We start from the raw sequence: 18,402 nt of genomic DNA, 5'->3' as shown, positions 1-18,402 counted from the left end.
GTTGAGTTTTTTCAGAGCTGCAATCTTGAATTCACTCTCATTTAAGGCACATATATCCATGTCTTCAAGTTCATTTTCTGGAAAGTTTTATTTTTTTTTTCTGAGCTGCCTTGTTACCTTGGTTATTCATGGCAATTAATGAATTATTATTTATCTTCTTGGGCATCTACAGGAGTAGGTTCTGCAGCAGGTTGATATGAGGTGGTCTTTCTTTTGCTTTCCAATAAGTGTTGCTGGAATGGTTTATTATCTCTCCTGCTGCAGCCTTTTATTTTCTCTCATGCTGTAGAATTTTATTTTCTTTTGCACTCTTCTGGCTTTTCACATGACAGGGGGTTTCCTGAAAGGTGGGCTTCTCCTCTGTAAACAGATACCTGGGTCTCAGAGCACCACCTCCATGGGAGGATGTGGAGAGCAATGGAATTCTGAGCTTCTGAAATCCCAATGCTGCTCCTGCAGTCTGGTACAGAGCCTCTGTGTTTCAGTGTCTCTGGTTGCCCTAGCAGGGATCCATCTAGAAAGGTGGGGGTGGGGTGAGCTGTGAGAGGTGGCTGGTACATTTGTGACTTTGAGCAATGGTGACTACCAGCCTGCAACTGTCTTGCCCCTACAGTTCCTTCCCTTTTACTGGAATTAGTTGCACTGTGAGTCTGTGGCTGCGGGACCATCACTCCAGTTCTCCGGGCTGTAGATATTCTGTTCTTTAATCTGATACTGCTACGGATTCTTCTGGAGCTTGCTGGGGGAGTGGTGGTGGGGTGAGCTCTGGGAGGGTGGGGGATGGGGGGAAGGCAGCCAGGCTCCATGTTTTTGTTTTCTGTTTTCTGCATGGCAGTGAGGGCTTAAACCACAGTTCTCACCCTTCTGTATTTGGTCTTTCCCCGAGGTCTCTGCCGCGAGCACTGGGTTCAGCTCTATTACATTCTGATCCCTCAGGCAGGACTGTGGGCCACAGTGGGTGCACCCGCAGCCTGAATTCTTCCCTCTCCCTGCAGTAGGCTCTGGACTGCAGTGAGCTCTGGAGTGCGTCATAAGGCCTGCATCTCTGCACTTACCCCTTCCCACCTCCCCTGCTCATCAGATTTGTCCACCTTCAGGTGATTCGATGCGTGGATCTCTCAGATGTGCTTGTGTGATGTGCAGGGACTCCTTTGTTGAATTGTAGCTGTTCAATTTCTTGTAACTTCCAGGGAAGATTTAAGGAAGCACTCCTCATGCCATTATTTCTGTGATGTCGCTCCCATCCTGTGGCACTTCTGCCTGCCCTGCCTGCCAGACCACATGTGCTGCTGTGGCCTCTGAATGCCCACAGGCAGGGAGACACAGGGAGCCACTGGCAGGAAGGGGTTGTCTGAAGATGGCCTCTGGGTCATGCACAATAGTGCCTGCTTCACCATCCAAGGGTTAACTTGAAGAAAGGAGTAAAATGAGGATTCTTGTTAAATTCTTGTTGAATATCTATGATGTCTACATGCTTTATTAACTCCCTTAGTCTTCACAACAGTTTTATGAGGTAGGGATGACTATGATTATCCCATTTTATAGATGAGGAAATTGAGGCATAGGGAGGTTAAATGACTTGCCCAGTGTCACCATTTCAGTCATTTATTATTGCATAACAAACGACTCTAAAACTTGGTAGCTTGAAACCTTTAATTACCTCTTTGACTGTGCATTGACAGGGCTGGGTGGGTGGACATCCTGCTGTCTCTCTTTGACTTATTGACATCGTGGGCTGCATCCCAAGGGTGAAAATGGCAGCTGCTGGGCCCTCTTCAGGCTTTGGTTGGAATTGGTGCTGTACCATTTCCATCCTTCTATTTGTGAAAACCAGTGGGCAGCCCAGAGTCAAAGTGTAACTACTGGAGGGTGGGGCTCATTGAGGGTCATTTTTGGAAATAAATCACTACAGTCATACAGCTAGTGAGAGATAGCCTCAAGATTCTAACCATGGATCCTGGCTCTGGAGCCCATGCTCAGGGCATTTTGCTTATGGCTTCACTGCCCACAGAGTCACCATGAAAATACTGTAGACTGTGGAGGGCAACCTGTGTGATGTGTGGGAAGGGTGTGATTGTTTTCACACATGCCTCCAGGGAAAACTCCTGGAATGGGTCAGATGATGGCCCCCCCAAAAGATATGTCCATGACCTAACCCCCAGAACCTGGGAATGTAACTTTACCTGGAAGATGTAATTAACAAGGGTCTTGAGATGAGATCAGCCTGGATTATTCAGGTGGGCCCTAAATCCAATGACAGGTGACCTTTCAAAACAGAAGAGGAGGAGACACAGAGAAGAGAAGATGGCTACACATTGGGGTGATATGGCCCTGAAGAACACCTGAAGCCTGGAAGAAGCAGGAAGGACCCTCCCACCTCAATCTCAAACTTCTGCTTCAAGAACTGTGAGAGGATACGTTTCTGTTGTTGTAAGCCACCCAGTTTTGGGTACAGCCCTAGGAAGTGGCTACGCCCCCATACCCCATCCAGGTGAAAGTGAATTGATTTGCTTAACTTGTGAATGTCTTAGGCCTCCCAAGTCTTTCCAGTGCCTTCTGTGGAGGCTCCTCTAGTCCTGCTGCGGTGAAACTCAGCCTCTTCTTGACCCCAGGCATTCGTGACTTCATATCTGTAAGTAGGGTGCTGAGGCAAGGGAATGGTATGGGCAGCCTCCTGCCTTCACCCCACTTTGCTCCCCTTCTCCCACTTTTTATATTCTGCTGGAGTCTGACTTTTCCTATAAAGGGCCAGACAGCGAATATATTAAAGCTTTATGGGCTTCATCTACATATGGTCTCTGCTACAATTCTTCTCCTCCTTCTCTTCTTTCCTCCACCCCTCCTCCTCCTTTCACATCCTTTAAAAATATGAAATCATTCTTAGCCTGCACACAAATAGGTGCTGGCTGGCTTTGGTCCTTGAGTCCCTAATCTAGAATTTAAAAAACATTTTCCTCTCTTATGTAGTGTTCCTTCCCACTTACTAGAGATCTGGAATCAGTTGATGGCCTATCTTCAGGGCTGTCCCATGTTGCCACTCCTTTTTTCCAGATAAGAGTGTTTCCCTTTCTGAGATGATGACATCTTCTCCACCTCATAAAATCATGGCTTTTTATTCAGAATTGACACAGCCCAGGGAGGTATGGGCAAAAGAATGTCAAAGGATATCTCACAGAACCCCCTTTCATGAAATGATTTGGGGTCAGACAGGCCCTGTCTTTCAGGGGGTATGGGAGGCATGGTGGGTGGGGTATGAGGACATGGTGGGTGTGGGCTACAGGGAGGCCATGAAGGGGTCAAGAAGGGGGTACCCAACTCATCTCCAGGCCCCTTCCTAGAGCTTTGCCCCTGGCTCTGGCCCAGATGAAAATCAGTATTTGTTGCTGAGCTGGGCCGTGATACAACCAGCTATGAAATAAATGGATCTGGGCCCCTGAGGGTGACTTTAGGAAATGTAAACCTCAGCTCTCAGGTGGCTAGGAGTAGGCAATTGGAGCTCAGAGTTGGAAGGAGGCAGGAAGTCTCTGTTGAATGGAAAGAATGCATGTGGTAGCTCTGAGCCTAAGGACACCACAATGCCACAGTGAATGTCACTCTGGATGATATTCTATTCTCCCCATGTGGTCAGTGAAGCTTTGTCAAGTACCTGGGGCTGGACTTAGCTGTGCTGGGGAGTTCAGAAGAAAACACTTGTGGGATATTTGTAATGATGGTGGCAGCTCTTTCCACCCTTTGTGCATGGACCTTAATGATGTGGCTGCCATGCCTCCAATCAAAGGGGGTCTTTTTCCCCATCCTTTGAATCAGGCTGTGGTGGGACTGATGTATGATTTCTGAGCCTGGGCCTTAAGAAGCCTTGCAGCTTGTTTCCACCCTCTTGGGAGACCAAGACCTCCTTGAGAGGAAGCCTGGGTAGGCCTCCCTAAGGATGAGAGTCCCTAAGGGTTAGTGTCACACATGGGAGTGATGCTGCCTGACACCAGGGGTCAGCAAGCATATCTATAAAGGGTAAGATGGCAAGTATTTTAGGCTTTGAGGGCCATATGCAGTTTCTGTCCAACTGCGTGAAAGCAGCCATGAACAATATGTAAAGAAATGTGCCTGCTGAGAGCCTTAATTGAGATCACAAATACAGAAACAGAGGGTTGCTAGAGGGGCGGGGGGGTGGGGATAAGGGGAAGGTGAGAGGTTTTGGGAACGTACAGAGGGATAGTGGATGGGGGGAGGGGGGTTCACACAGTGTGAGGGATATAAATGATAAACGTCTAAGTTTTGCTTTGTCTTGTGCACCTGAAACTAATTAATTAAAAATAAATAAATAAATAAATAAATAAATAAAATAAAATAAAATAAAATAAAATAAAATAAAATAAAAAAAAAGAAAGAGAGGGACCCTGCCAATGAAATCAATCTATGAAAGTGCTAGACTCAGGTTCTTAGACTAGCAGCTCCTGTGAGCTCTGACAGGCACAGGCATCTATAACATGCGTGTCTGACAGTAGATGCTACAACAAGAAATGGGGTGGGAGGGATTGCAGAACTGGGGACTGCCTGTGGGGTCCAAACTAGCCAGTGACTGGAGAGCCACCATCCGTTCCTCAGGAAGGGCTAGAATATAGCATACGTATAAATCACGGATCCAACGGGGTAGGGCGTGGGGTGGGGGGTGGTTGACCCAACTATTTACTGCTGATAGGGAACTGGTTGGACCAGCTGAGGCCCCACATTAAGCAAGCTAATAAGAAAGGGAAATGGGGCTTTGCCATTTTCCTGGCTTACTCAAGACTCCTTAGTAAACAGGAAGGGGGCTCAACAAACACTGAGCTGAGCAGGTTCAGGCTGGGGTGCGGGAGTTCTATACTCATCTCCACGTTCCTACCTTGTCCACTGTCCTTGGACCTGGCTGACCTTCACAGAGGTTAGTGAAAGTCAGGAGAAGTAAAGTTCTGAGCCCTGGGAGAGAAAAGCATCAGCATATAGAAGGTTCTCTCCCCTTGAAGGAAGCTTGGGAGTATGGTTCCAGAGGAGGGGTGGGAATACATGCTGTGGCCTGGAGCATGACCGAAGGCAAGAGAAGGCTGTGCTGTTCCAGCTCAGGCCTAGGGTTCTTTCCCCTGTTCTGAGTTGGGTTGATGGGAATGGATAGAGAGCTCAGGAAGGGATAGCCGTGACTTTACAAGGTGGGAGATATGCGTGGGAACCGTGGGCTGGCAGAGCTCAGGAGCCCAGATGAAGTGCCTTCCATGACTTTCCCAGGGTCTAACTTACATCTGCTTATACATGGTGGAGCTTATACATCCCTCCAGGGGGAAGACCCTTGGCTTGGGAAGAGGACGAGGAGGAGAGAGCATACCAAAGGCCCTTTGGCTTGGGCTCAAACTTCTGAAATCTGCTGTGGGTGAGATTCTGGAGCAGCTACAATGGCTGGAAGTGGCAGACATGCATAGCAGGGACCTTGAAGATGTGGACCAGGTGAGCTGTTGTGAGGCTCATGACACAGTGTGGCACAGAGCCAGGGGAAGACCATCATCCTCTGCCTTAACCCAGGACTCAGCGCTGCCCTGGCACCATGAGGGTGGCCATTAGAGAATGTGGACACACCTAGCAGAAACTGGCCTCCTATTGTGGGTGGAGGTGGCAGTAGACAGGGGGAGCCTGAGCAAGTGCAGGAGAGCAGGGTGAAAACTGCATGAGGCCTTGCCCACAGAAGGAGAGTGACTGTGTGGGAGGCTCCTGGCATGGGCTAATTGTGCCCCCATCCCATTCATGTGTTGAAGTCCTAATCCCAGTACCTCAGGTATGATTGTATTTGGAGATAGGGCCTTTAGAGAGGCAATTAAGTTAAAATGAAGTCACTAGGGTGGGCCCTAACCCAATAGGACTGGTGTCCTTATAAGAAGAGATTAGGACACAGATAGGTACAGAGGGAGGACATGTGAGGACACAGAGAAAAGAGGGCTGTCTGCAAACCAAGGAGAGAAGCAACCAACAATGATGGTACCTTGATCTCAGACTTCCAACCTCCAGAACTATGAGAAATAAATGTCTGTTATTTAACCCAGTCTGTGGTATTTGTTATAGAGCCTACACTGACTGATACAATCCTTGTGAGAACTCCTTGAGCTTGGTAGGTCACTAGGGAGGAGCTGTGGTAGCACCTCCCAAGCTCTCAGACGCCAGGGTTACTCTCGTTCAGTAGCCGGTGTGAAACAACCCCTAAGTTTGTAGTTAAGGGCAGAGCCTGCAGGCCTGGGGCAGGAGGCTTCTCTGGAACATGAGTCCCAGAACTCACATGTGTATATTTTATACTCTGGTTGTAATCCAATATTACATTATTTATTTTGTCGCTCAAATTTTTCCAGTTTTTGCCATTGGGAGCTCCTTCAGTTGGCTCCTGGGTCCCTGTAGTATGCCCTCATCATTGTGGCTTTGTTTTTGAGCACTTCCTTACTTTCTGGCACCATAAGAGGTCCCATGGTCATTCCCATACATTCCCTGCCCCAACTCTGGAATAAGCCATTTTCCCAGGGAGCCCTGTTCCTTCTGTTGGAGAAACCAAGGTAGGGTGTTGGCTGTGCTAGGAGAGTGCCGTTGCTTCTGGACCCTTCCAACTAGCAGAACAAAGAAATATATATGTGTCTATTAACCTGGGCATATAGATATATCTATAAGTATTTCTACAGATGTGGCCATCTGTATATTAAGCTAAACATGACCTCATCCTGATGTCTCCAACTCTAATCCACTAGACATGGATCATTCTAGCCTTCTCCCCTGGCTTGTCTGTAAACTCTTATGTCAACAGTTAGAAACCTGGCTCTCACTGCCTGCTATCTATTTACTTAGTTAACTGTATAGTTCCAGGTACATGTACAGGGGCGTTAGACTTGTTCACCCATAGCAAACAATGTCACCAACTGACGACTGTGCTAATGTGCTCTCTTGCCATTATTCTGAGTCTCCACTTATTTCCAAAGTTATTTAGGCCAGAACCATTTCCCTCATTCCCTTCATTGAGGTTCTTATATATTTTTATTATAGATTATTTAATTATTCCATTAATTTCTGATAGCACTCTTTCCTCCCAAGTTTATTCCTTTTTAAAAAAATTTCAATTACAGTTGACATTCAATATTATTTTATATTCGTTTCAGGTGTATAGCATAATGGTTAGACATTTATCTAACTTATTAAGTGATTCCCACCATAAGTCTAGTACCCACTTGGCCCCATACATAGTTATTACAATATTATTGACTATATTCTCTGTGCTATACTTTACATCCCTGCAGTCACTACTAATTTTGTAACTACTAATTTGTACTTCTTAATCCCTTTGCCTTTTTCACCCAACCCCCAACACCCATCCCATCTGGCAACTATCAGTTTATTTTCTGTATCTATAAGTCTGTTTCTGTTTTGTTTATTTTCTTCTTTAGAGTCCACATGTAAATGAAATCATATGGTATTTGTCTTTCTCTGTCAGACTTATTTCACTTAGCATAATACCCTCTAGGTCCATCCATGTTGTTTGCAGATGGCAAGATTTCATTCTTCCTATGGCTGAGTAACATTCCATTGTATATGTGTGCCACCTCTTCTTTATCTAATCGGCTATTGATAGGCGCTTAACTGCTTCCATATCCTGACTATTGTAAATAAATGCTGCAATGAATATAGGAGTGTATATATCTTTTAGAATTGGTGTTTTGGACTTCTTTGGACAAGTACCCATGGTAGACTTCTTGGGTCATAAGGTAGTTCTAGTTCTGTTTTTAATTTTTTGAGGAACCGCCAAACTGTTTTCCATAGTGGCTGCACTAATTTGCAATCTCACCAACAGTGTATGAGGGTTCCTTCTTCTCCACATCCTCGCCAACAATTGTTGTTTATTGGTTTATTGATGATAGCCATTCTGACAGGTGTGAGGTGATATCTCATTGTGTTTTTAATTTGCGTTTTTCTGATGATTAGTGATGTTGAGCATCTTTTCATTTGTTTATTGGCTATCTGTTATGTCCTCTTTGGAGAAATGTCTATTCAGGTCTTCTGCCCATTTTTAATTGGATTATTTGGTTTTTGGTGTTGAGTTGTTTTAGTTCTTCATAAATTTTTGATATTAACCTCTTATTAGATGTATCATTGATAAATATCTTCTCCCATTCAATAGGATGCCTTATTGTTTTGTTGATGGTTTCCTTTGCTGTGCAAAACCTTTTTAGTTTGATGTAGTACCATTTGCTTATTTTTTCTTTTGTTTCCCTTGCCTGAGGTAATATATCAGAAAAAAATATTATTAAGAACAGTGTCTGAGAGTTTACTGCCTATATCTTCTTCTAGGAGTTTTATGGTTTCAGGTCTTACAGTTAAGTCTTTAATCCATTTTGAGTTTATTCTTGTATGTGGTGTAAGAAGGTGGTCTAGTTTCATTTTTCTTTTGTCAGTATCTGACCAGTTTTTCCAATGCCATTTATTGAACAGAGTGTCTTTACCCCATTGTATATTCTTGTCTCCTTTGTCAGAGATTAATTGACCATATAAGTGTGGGTTTATTTCTGGGCTCTCTTTTCTGTGCCATTGATCTATGTGTCTGTTTTTATGCCAATACCATATTGTTTTGATTACTATAGCATTGTGATATAGTTTGATATCAAGTAGTGTGATATCTCTAACTTTTTTCTTCTTCTCCCAAGTCTATTCTTCATGCAATATTTCTTATGTGAGTCAATGGCACCCACCCATCCCAACACCTGGACTGGTGATCTTCTCTTTGATTCTTGTTCCCACACACCTAAACAGGCTGTGAGTCCTTTCATGTCCTCATCTCCCTCCCCCTCCTGTCACCTCTTCCTAGATTTCAACACCAGCTTCCTGGCCAGCCTTATTTGAATCCAGGCCCTGCCTCTTTACCACCTAGCCATCTTGAAGTGAAGTTAGTGCTCTGATTCGATCTCTGTTTCACCACAGATCTCAGAGGCCTGGCCCTGTCTCCCCACTTGGAACAACTCTGCAAGTCACCAGCTCCAGAGGCCCCCACAAGTTGGCTGAGGTCTGTGCCAGGTGTGCATTCCTGCTCAACTTATCTCTCCACCAATGTTTGTACAAACATCTGCATGTCTGTGTTCCCCTAAACTTCATATGTTGAAGCCCTAAGCTCTAGTGTGATGGTGTTAGAAGATGGGCCTTTGGGAGGAGAGAGGCCATAAAGGGGAAGCATCCACAAAAGGGATTAGTGCCATTATAAGAAGAGACATGAGAGAGCTGATCTGCTACATGAGTACACAGCAAGAAGGTATCTATTTGCAAACCAGGAACCAAATCAACTGGTACCTTGATCTTGGATCTTCAGACTCCAGAACTGTGAGAAATAAATGTTGTTTAAGCTGTGCAGTCTGTGGCATTTTGTTACAGCAGCCTGAGCTCACTAAGATAGTTTGCCTCCTTTCTGCCTTCAGTGGGTGTTGCTCTCCAGGGCAGCACACGTCCTGCACATCAACATCCATCTCAGAGTTCACTTCTGGGGAGATCACATTATGTGTTAGTGCAGAAAGCCAACCAGCAATTGGCCCAGTTCAGCCAGGCTCTTCCTCTGCTCATGTTGCGGACCTCAACTTGTGACTGGTATGCTGTTTTTCCCCCCATTTTTAGTTGGCCAGACTGTCCTGAGGCCAGGGCGACAGAGCAGGGACAGAACTGCTGAGGCCTGGGAGACATGGCGTGTCAGGGTGAGAGGCAGACTGGAAAAACCTGTCAAGTCTACTGTTGGGAATGTCACTGGCATCTGATGTTCATGTGGCCCCTGCTGGGAAGTGAGTAAAGCTGATGATGGATAAGAGATACTCATAGTGGGGGTGCTGGCCAGTAGGAGATGGAGTCCAGTCTACGGGAACAGGTCTTTCTCAGCTCCAGTAGAGAGCTTCTGATTGTTAAAGACATGTTAAAGATCCTGACTTTTATGCAAAACATTCTGGTTTTTAAATGTTGGTTCCATTTCTCAAAAACAAACAAAACTATATGTAGCTGTGTCTTCTGGCTGTGCTGCTGTAGGTGACCCTCCTCAGCAATGAGGTGATGAGGGAGGATGTGCAATGACTAAGTTGGGTCCTGGGATGTCTCTTTAAAACATCTACTCTAGGGCCGGCCCGGTGGCTCAGGCGGTTAGAGCTCCGTGCTCTTAACTCCGAAGGCTGCCGGTTCGATTCCCACATGGGCCAGTGGGCTCTCAACCACAAGGTTGCCAGTTCAATTCCTCGAGTCCCGCAAGGGATGGTGGGCTCTGCCCTCTGCAACTAAGATTGAACACGGCACCTTGAGCTGAGCTGCTGCTGAGCTCCCGGATGGCTCAGTTGGTTGGAGCCTGTCCTCTCAACCACATGGTTGCCGGTTCGACTCCCGCAAGGGATGGTGGGCTCTGCCCCCTGCAACTAAGATTGAACACGGCACCTTGAGCTGAGCTGCCTCCCAGATGGCTCAGTTGGTTGCAGCGTGTCCTCTCAACCACAAGGTTGCCGGTTCGACTCCCACAAGGGATGGTGGGCTGTACCCCCTGCAACTAGCAACGGCAACTGGACCTGGAGCTGAGCTGCGCCCTCCACAACTAAGACTGAAAGAACAACAACTTGAAGCTGAACAGAACCCCCCACAACTAAGATTGAAAGGACAACAATTTGACCATTGTTCCCCAATAAAGTCCTGTTCCCCTTCCCCAATAAAATCTTTAAAAAAAAAAATAAAATAAAAACAAAACATCTACTCTAGAAGCTTGCCTATAACCATCACCATGATTATTTCTCTCACTTCTTCAAAATGGCAGCCACATGTTTGTTTTGACAGGCTGCGTCACCTCCTAATACTCAGCTTCTTCACTGGTCCCTGGTCAGCCTCCTAAAGGGAATCTCTGTGGGCCGTATTAGATGTTGGTCTACGTCCCATGGCTAGAGACCGGGAAGGGCTAAGGTAGAGACTGGGGAGAAGAAGCCTGTGCTTTTGGAAGGAGGGGTGGGGTTAAGTTCCTTGGGAGAAGGGACCATGTGGAACAAACCCTCAGTTGAGTGTCTGGCCAGGGCTGGAAGGCTGGATGGGCACCAGTCTGGGATCTGGATTTGGCATTGCTCAGGGGAGCTTGTCTTCCAGGCTTTTGTAATGAAAGTGGAAAATCACCAGAATTCCACTTAGGGAGCATTTATTGGGAAAATATCTTGTTAAGAGTACATTGGTGCATAAGGAGAGAAATGATATTGTGCTGGAATAATTCAACTAAATCTAAATAGGTAGCAGAGAAATTGATGTGCATGCAACAAGGCAGCGAGACAGCTTTAATCCATGAGGAATGGGTGAGAGAAGAGAGGTAAGAAAGAAGGAGCCCATGAGCCAGGGAGATGGTATAAGACTGGGCCAAAGTGAGAGAATGGTGTAGGGCGGGACTACAGGAGCGAAGGTCTGTGGAGAAATTGTGGAGAGAGGGAATCCAAAGGGCTCTTTATAATCAACTATGCCCACTGATGGTGGTAGCTGTTGTTCCTCAGTGCAAATGTTCTCTCAGTTTTCTCTCACTCCCTGTCTTAGTCAGCCCAGATGCTTTAACAAAATACTGTAAACATTGTGGATTATGAACAATGGAAATTTATTTCTCACAGTTCCAGAGACTGGGAATCCAAAGGTGTAGCATAGTTGTGTTCTGGAGATGGCCTGTTTCCTGACTTGCACCCTGCTGTCTTCCCACTGTGCCCTTACATGGCTAGCTCTCTGGTCTTTTCTTATGAGGGCATTAATCCCATTCATGGGGGCTCCTCCCTCATGATCTATTACTTCCCAAAGGTCCCACCTTGAAATACCATCATATGAGGGATTAGATTTCAACATAGAATTTTTATTTATTTATTTTTGTATTCATAGATCAGAAAAATATTGTGTGTTTTTGTTTGTTTGTTTTGTTTGTTTAAATTAAAGTTTATTGGGGTGACAATTGTTAGTAAAGTTATATAAATTTCAGGTATACAATTCTATAGTACATCCTCTATAAATCAAATAGTGTATTCCCCACCCAGAGTCAGTTCTCCTTCCATCACCATATAGTTGATCCCCTTTACCCTCATCTACCAATCCCTTCCCCTCTGGTAACCGCTAAACTATTGTCTATGTCTATGAGTTTTGTTTCTCATTTGCTTGTCTTATTCTTTTGTTGTTTTTGGTTTATATACCACCTATCAGTGAAATCATATGGTTCTCTACTTTTCCCGTCTGACTTATTTCGCTTAGCATTATAATCTCAAGATCCATCCATGTTGTCATAAATGGTCCTATTTCATCTTTTCTTACCACCGAATAGTATTCCGTTGTGTATATATACCACAACTTCTTTATCCATTCATCTATCAAAGGACATTTTGGTTGTTTCCATGTCTTGGCCACCATAAATAAAACAGCAATGAACATTGGAGCACACGTGTCTTTATGGATAAATGTTTTCAGATTTTTTGGGTAGATACCCATGACAGAGATTGCTGGGTCATATGGTAATTCTATTCGTAATTTTTTGAGGAACCTCCACACTGCCTTCCATAGCGGCTACACCAGTCTGCGTTCTCACCAAGGGTTCCTTTTTCTCCACAGCCTCTCCAATACTTGTTACTGTTTGTTTTATTGATGATAGCCATTCTGACTGGGGTGAGGTGATATCTCATTGTGGTTTTTATTTGCATTTCTCTGATGATGAGTGATGTTGAGCATTTTTTCATATGTCTATTTGCCATTTATTTGTCCTTTTTGGAGAAATGTCTCTTCAGGTCCTCTGCCCATTTTTCAATTGGGTTGTTTGTTTTTTTGTTGTTGAGTTTCATGAGTTCCTTGTATATTTTGGATATCAGCCCCTTATTGGAGGCACTATTTGCAAAAATCTTCTCCCATTCAGTTGGTTGCCTCTTTATTTTGTTGATGGTTTCTTTTGCTGTGCAGAAACTTTTAAGTTTGATAGAGTCCCATTCGTTTATTTTAGCTTTTACTTCCCTTGCCTTTGGAGTCAAATTCATAAAATGCTCTTTGAACCCAAGGTCCATAAGTTTAGTACCTATGTTTTCTTCTATGCTGTTTATTGTGTCAGGTCTTCTGCTTAAGTCTTTGATCCATTCTGAGTTAATTTTGGTACATGGTGACAGATAGCAGCCCAGTTTCATTCTTTTGCACATGGTTTTCCAATTCTCCCACCACCATTTATTGAAGAGGCTGTCTTTTCTCCATTGCATGTTTTTTGCTTCTTTGTCAAAAATTATCTGTCCATATTTATGTGGTTTTATTTCTGGGTTCTCAATTCTATTCCCTTGGTCTATGTGCCTATTTTTCTGCCAATACCATGCTGTTTTGATTAGTGTTTCCCTGGAGTACAGACTGAAGTTGGGGAGTGTGATACCCAGCATTGTTCTTTTTTCTTAGAATTGCTTTGGCTATTTGGGGTCTTTTGTGGTTTCAAACAAATCTGATGATTTTTTTGTTCTGCTTCTTTAAAAAATGCCATTGGAGTTTTTAATGGGGATTACATTAAATCTGTATATTGCTTTGCGTAATACGGCCATTTTAACCATGTTGATTCTTCCAATCCATGAGCATGGAATGTCTTTCCATTTCTTTTTGTCTTCTGCAATTTCTTTTAAAAATGTCTTATAGTTTCAGCATACAGGTTTTTCACATCCTTGGTTAAGTTTATTCCTAGGTATTTTATTCTTTTTGCTGCAATTGCAAAAGGAATTTTTTAAAATTTCTTTTTCTGAGATTTCATTGGTAGTATATAGAAATGCAATGGACTTTTGTATGTTGATTTTGTAACCGGCAACTTTACTGTATCGTTGATTGCTTCTAAGAGCTTTTTGGTGGAGTCTTTAGGGTTTTCTATATATAGCATCATGTCATCTGCAAAGAGTGACAATTTGACTTCTTCATTGCCAATTTGGATGTGTTTTATCTCTTTCTCTTGCTTGATTGCTCTGGCGAGGACTTCCAACCCTATTAACATAGAATTTTGTAGGGAACACAAACATTCAGTTTATAACACTCTCAGAGCTTCAGAACACTGGGCTTCACGTAGGTTGTGTGTGTCTATGTGTGTGTGCACAAGTATACATGTGTTTTTTAACATATGCATGTGTATGTTTGCAAATGTGCATGTGTATTTGTGTGTGCATGTGTATATGTATATGTATGTGTGTTTGTGTGTACCTGCACTGTGTGCTTGGTGTTTATGTACATATGCGTGTGTATTTGTGTGCACATGAATACATGTGTATATGTATGCCTGTGTGTGTGTGTTTGTGTGTAAAAGAAAATGACTATTTAATGCCAAAATGAGAGGCCAGGTTGCTGTGAGATTTTAGACACAGGGGAGCTTTCTGAGGACTTTGGACTTCAGCAGGGTATGGAGTGAGGTTCAACCAGTCAACATCCGGGTTACACATTTATTTTCGTGGAGTAAATATTTTGGGGGTTGGGAAAAGCTGCCACAATGTGGCTTTTCTCAGTGTGACTCCTAAGCAACATTCATCAGGATTTCTATTCATAGGCTTTCAAGGGGAGTAAGGATTACAGAACTGTTGTTAGTCTTTTGAAAGAAAGTGCAGCAGTGAGAGGTTGGAAAACACCTCTGAGTCTCTTTGATGCCCAAAATAATCAGCCTCCCAAGGCTTTTGACTCACAAAGTACAAAACATGAGAAGAAAATTTCTTCTGAAACTGAATGAATACCTGATACCTCGTGTGCATGAGAGTTTAATGAAAAAATAGGGTTAGGGCTATATCTTACACAGCAGTTAGCATCTAAGTCAGTAAATGGAGAAATAAAAAAAGTATATATAGTCAAAGTTATCCACAAAAATCTCTTCAGCCACTCATAAAGTACAAATAGCTTTATTTCTCCATGCAGATCTCATCAATAACTCCTTTGCACACTCAAGTTTGAGAATCACAAAGATAGTCTAAGAGACACATTTCCCCCCACTTTTTTTTCTTTTCTTCCTAACCTCCCAGGAAGAAAGTGTCTACATTCAGCTATGTGGGTTTTCAAATCGTTGTCTTTTTAGATGACTGTAATCCCTGTCTTGTGGGGCAGAGAGTGTTGAGTTGCCCAATCCAATAACCATACCCAAACACTTTCTCACTTGCTTGCTTCCCATGAAAGAGACTAGTAAAGCAGACGGTCACTTTCCCAGCCTTCCTTGCAGTAAGTGTGGCCGTGTAGTGTGGTCCTGAGTCATGAAGTGTGAAAGGGGCTCTGAGAAGGCCTTTTCTTTCTTGATAAAATAGACAGATGCCATATAAGAATAGTGGGAACAGTTCTCTTCTTTTTTTAATTAAAGTTTACTGGGGTGACAATGGTTAGTAAAGTTACATAGGTTTCAGGTGTACAATTCTGTAATACATCATCCATATTTCCCATCATTTGCTCTTTTCTTCCTTTTTTTGTCTTGAATACAGATGTGATGCCTGGATCTGTGACAGCTAACTTGCAACCCTGAGGAGCCAAGTATGAAAACGAAAAGTCAACATGCTAAGGAGGGCAAAGCATAATTATGAAAAGAGTTGGGTTCTTGATAGTATTTCTGCATCATGGACCAACTCTGAAATTCATCTGTCCTTATAATTCTTGTGGGTTTTTTTGTATTTGTTAGAAGGTTCAGATGTGAATAACAAAGAACCCAAATTAAGCATGTTGAACAAAAATAAAATTTTAGTTTTATTAAAATTTAAAAATACATAAAATAAATGCACTCTCCCTCCCCCCAAAAAAATTCCAGAAAATAATAAGTGTTGGTGAGGATGTGGAAGAATTGGAACTCTTGTGCATTGCCAGTGGGAATGTAAAATAGTGAAGCTCCTATGGAAAACAGTGTGATGAATTCTCAAAAAATTAAAATAGAATTACCATATGATCCAGCAATTCTAGTTCATGGTATATACCCAAAAGAAGTGAAACAGAGACTAGCACAGATATTTGTATATCCATGTTCATAACAGCTTTATTCACAATAGCCAAAAGGTGGAAGCAACCAAGTGTCCATCAATGGATGAACAGATAAACAAAATGTGGTATATACATTTAATGAATATTATTCAGTCTTAAAAAGAAGAAAATTTTGACACAAGCTACAGCATGAATAAACCTTGAAAACATATCCTAAGTGAAATAAGCCAGTCACAAAAGGACAAGTATTATATGATTCCAGTTATATAAAGGTCCTATAGCAGTCAAATCCATAAAGACAGAAAGTAGAATGGTGTTTGCCTCAGGTTAGGGGAATGGAGAGTTGTTTAATGGCTACAAAGTTTCAGTTTGGGAAGATAAAAAAAGTTCTGGAGATGGACATTGATGATGGTTGCACAACGTTATGAATGTATTTAATGCCACAGAATTGTTCAACTAAAAATAGTTAAAATGGTTAAAAAAATGTTGATACATTTATTAAAATAAAAATACGCGTCTGGAAACATAGCTGCACAGATTTCTGGGATCAGGTTCAACATGTGACTTTCTTGTTGTCTAAGATGGGTGTTTCAGCTCCAGCAATCACACTTGGTTCCAGCCAGTAAGACAGAGAAAAAGAGAAGAGATGAGCAGGTCTTCTCCCTGCAGCAAAACTTCCTGGAAGTTGCAAACACTATTTCTATTTACAGTAAATTTGACAGAACTTAGTCACATGACCACACCTAGTACCTGGTGGACTGAGAAATATAATATGTCCAACTTACATTTATGAGTTCTATATTGAGAAGGGAAAAGAGAAAGGAGATATTGGTGAATGACTAACAGAGTCTACCTCATGGGTAAACAGTAAATGATTTAGGCATAATCACATTTTCTGCTATTTGCAGCCACTAGTATTCTTAGCTCATACTCAATGAATGGAAGGGCAAAAATTTCAAAAGCATTTCTCAGACTTTCTTTCCAACCAAAATGGAGTAACAGGTACTTAATTTGCCCTCCTGCATGAATAATTACAAACATACACAAAATATGAGAAACAATTGTATTCAAGACACTGGATATGAAGTCGTAAAGCACAGCAATCCCTGAAAAGTGGGTAACAAATGAAGTAAGACCAGCTTATTGCCTTGAGAGAGTTTCCAGGCAGAGATGCTGGGAAGAGGAACTCAGATAGAATGCTACGCAGAAGAGAACCCTGAAGATTGGTAGAGAGTCTCTCCAGTCCTCAACAGTAAAGTGGTCAGTGCCAGCAGGTGAGGAAACTAAGGCTGGGGGGAGAACCAAAAGAAAAGATTAAAGGGAACAGTGCCTGGTACTCATAAATGTCTGGAATTAGTGCCTATTCCCACAAGTCAGACTGGAAAACCTGTAATTCACAAAGCATTAGATACTGTACTCAGAATGGTCTTGCTTCAATAAATTAAATGATGCTCTGGCTCCACTTAACAAATCTGAAAGACAGTACATGAGATGATCAAACTGTTTCCAGGTACATTAATTCAGTAACAGAACTACATTTACAAATATTTTTAGAATGCAATGATATCCAGCATTAACATGGAAAAATTCACAATGTCTGGTACCCAAACAAAATGATCATCAGGCATGCAAAGAAAAAAAAAAAACCCAAACAAAAAATCCTCTACCCATAACCCTTAATAAAGAAAAATCAGCCAATCAAACTAATCCAGAACTGACACAGATGTTAGAATGATCAGACCAGAGCCTTACAACAATTATATAGTTGACCCTTGAATAACACAGGTTTGAACTGTGTGGATCCATTTATATTCAAATTTTGAAAATACATATGTTGGAAATTTTTTTGGAAATTTGTGACAACTTGAAAAACCTTGCAGATAAACTTCGCAGTGTAAAAATATCAAAAAAGGAAGAAAGAGAGAGAGAGAGAGAGAGAGATAAAGAAAGAAAAAGAAAGAGGAAGAAAAAGTTAGGTAGCTCATGAATGCTTAAAATATATGTAGATACTAATCTATTTTATCATTTGCTACCCTAAATATACACAATTGTCTCTAATTTAGCCTTTAGATCAAGGGCTCATAAGGACCCCTAAGGCTCATTACACATGGTACTCTATGGAAAGGGTTGCAACACTATGGAAGAGACCTTGATAGAGAGAACATAATGAAATTCTGGAAGGATTACACCACTGAAGATACCATTGTTGTTATAGAAAAATCTGTGAAAGTCATCAAGTCTGAAACAATAAATTCCTGCTGGAGAAAACTGCATACAGATGTTGTACGTGGCCTCATAGTATTTACAACAGATCCAAACTCTTTCAATCATGAAAGAGATTGTGGATATGGGGGAAAAAATGGGGAAGGGTTTCAAGATATGGATCTTGGAGAAATTCAAGGAGTAAGAGACACCACATCAGAGAAATTAACAGAAGACAACTTGATGGAGATAAAT

At 42.5% G+C, this 18,402-nt stretch overlaps 1 protein-coding gene across 3 annotated transcripts in view; it reads left to right on the top strand.

Annotated features, from left to right (window-relative positions):
• KLF15 (KLF transcription factor 15) overlaps positions 1-16,469 on the top strand; it is a 68,536-nt gene extending 52,067 nt beyond the window's left edge. For all 3 annotated transcript variants that reach the window (XR_012498811.1, XR_012498809.1, XM_019719394.2), the window contains one exon: positions 15,459-16,469. Coding sequence is in view for 1 of the 3 variants with exons in the window: in XM_019719394.2 (XP_019574953.2) it covers positions 15,459-15,486 (28 nt within the window). In the remaining 2 variants the exon portion in view is untranslated. The remainder of the gene's footprint in view (positions 1-15,458) is intronic.
• The last annotated feature ends 1,933 nt before the right edge of the window (positions 16,470-18,402 follow it).

Source organism: Rhinolophus sinicus, linkage group LG09 (genome assembly GCF_036562045.2).
Source record: "Rhinolophus sinicus isolate RSC01 linkage group LG09, ASM3656204v1, whole genome shotgun sequence".
Taxonomy (NCBI): domain Eukaryota; kingdom Metazoa; phylum Chordata; class Mammalia; order Chiroptera; family Rhinolophidae; genus Rhinolophus; species Rhinolophus sinicus.
This window is presented reverse-complemented; position numbering and strand designations above follow the sequence as displayed.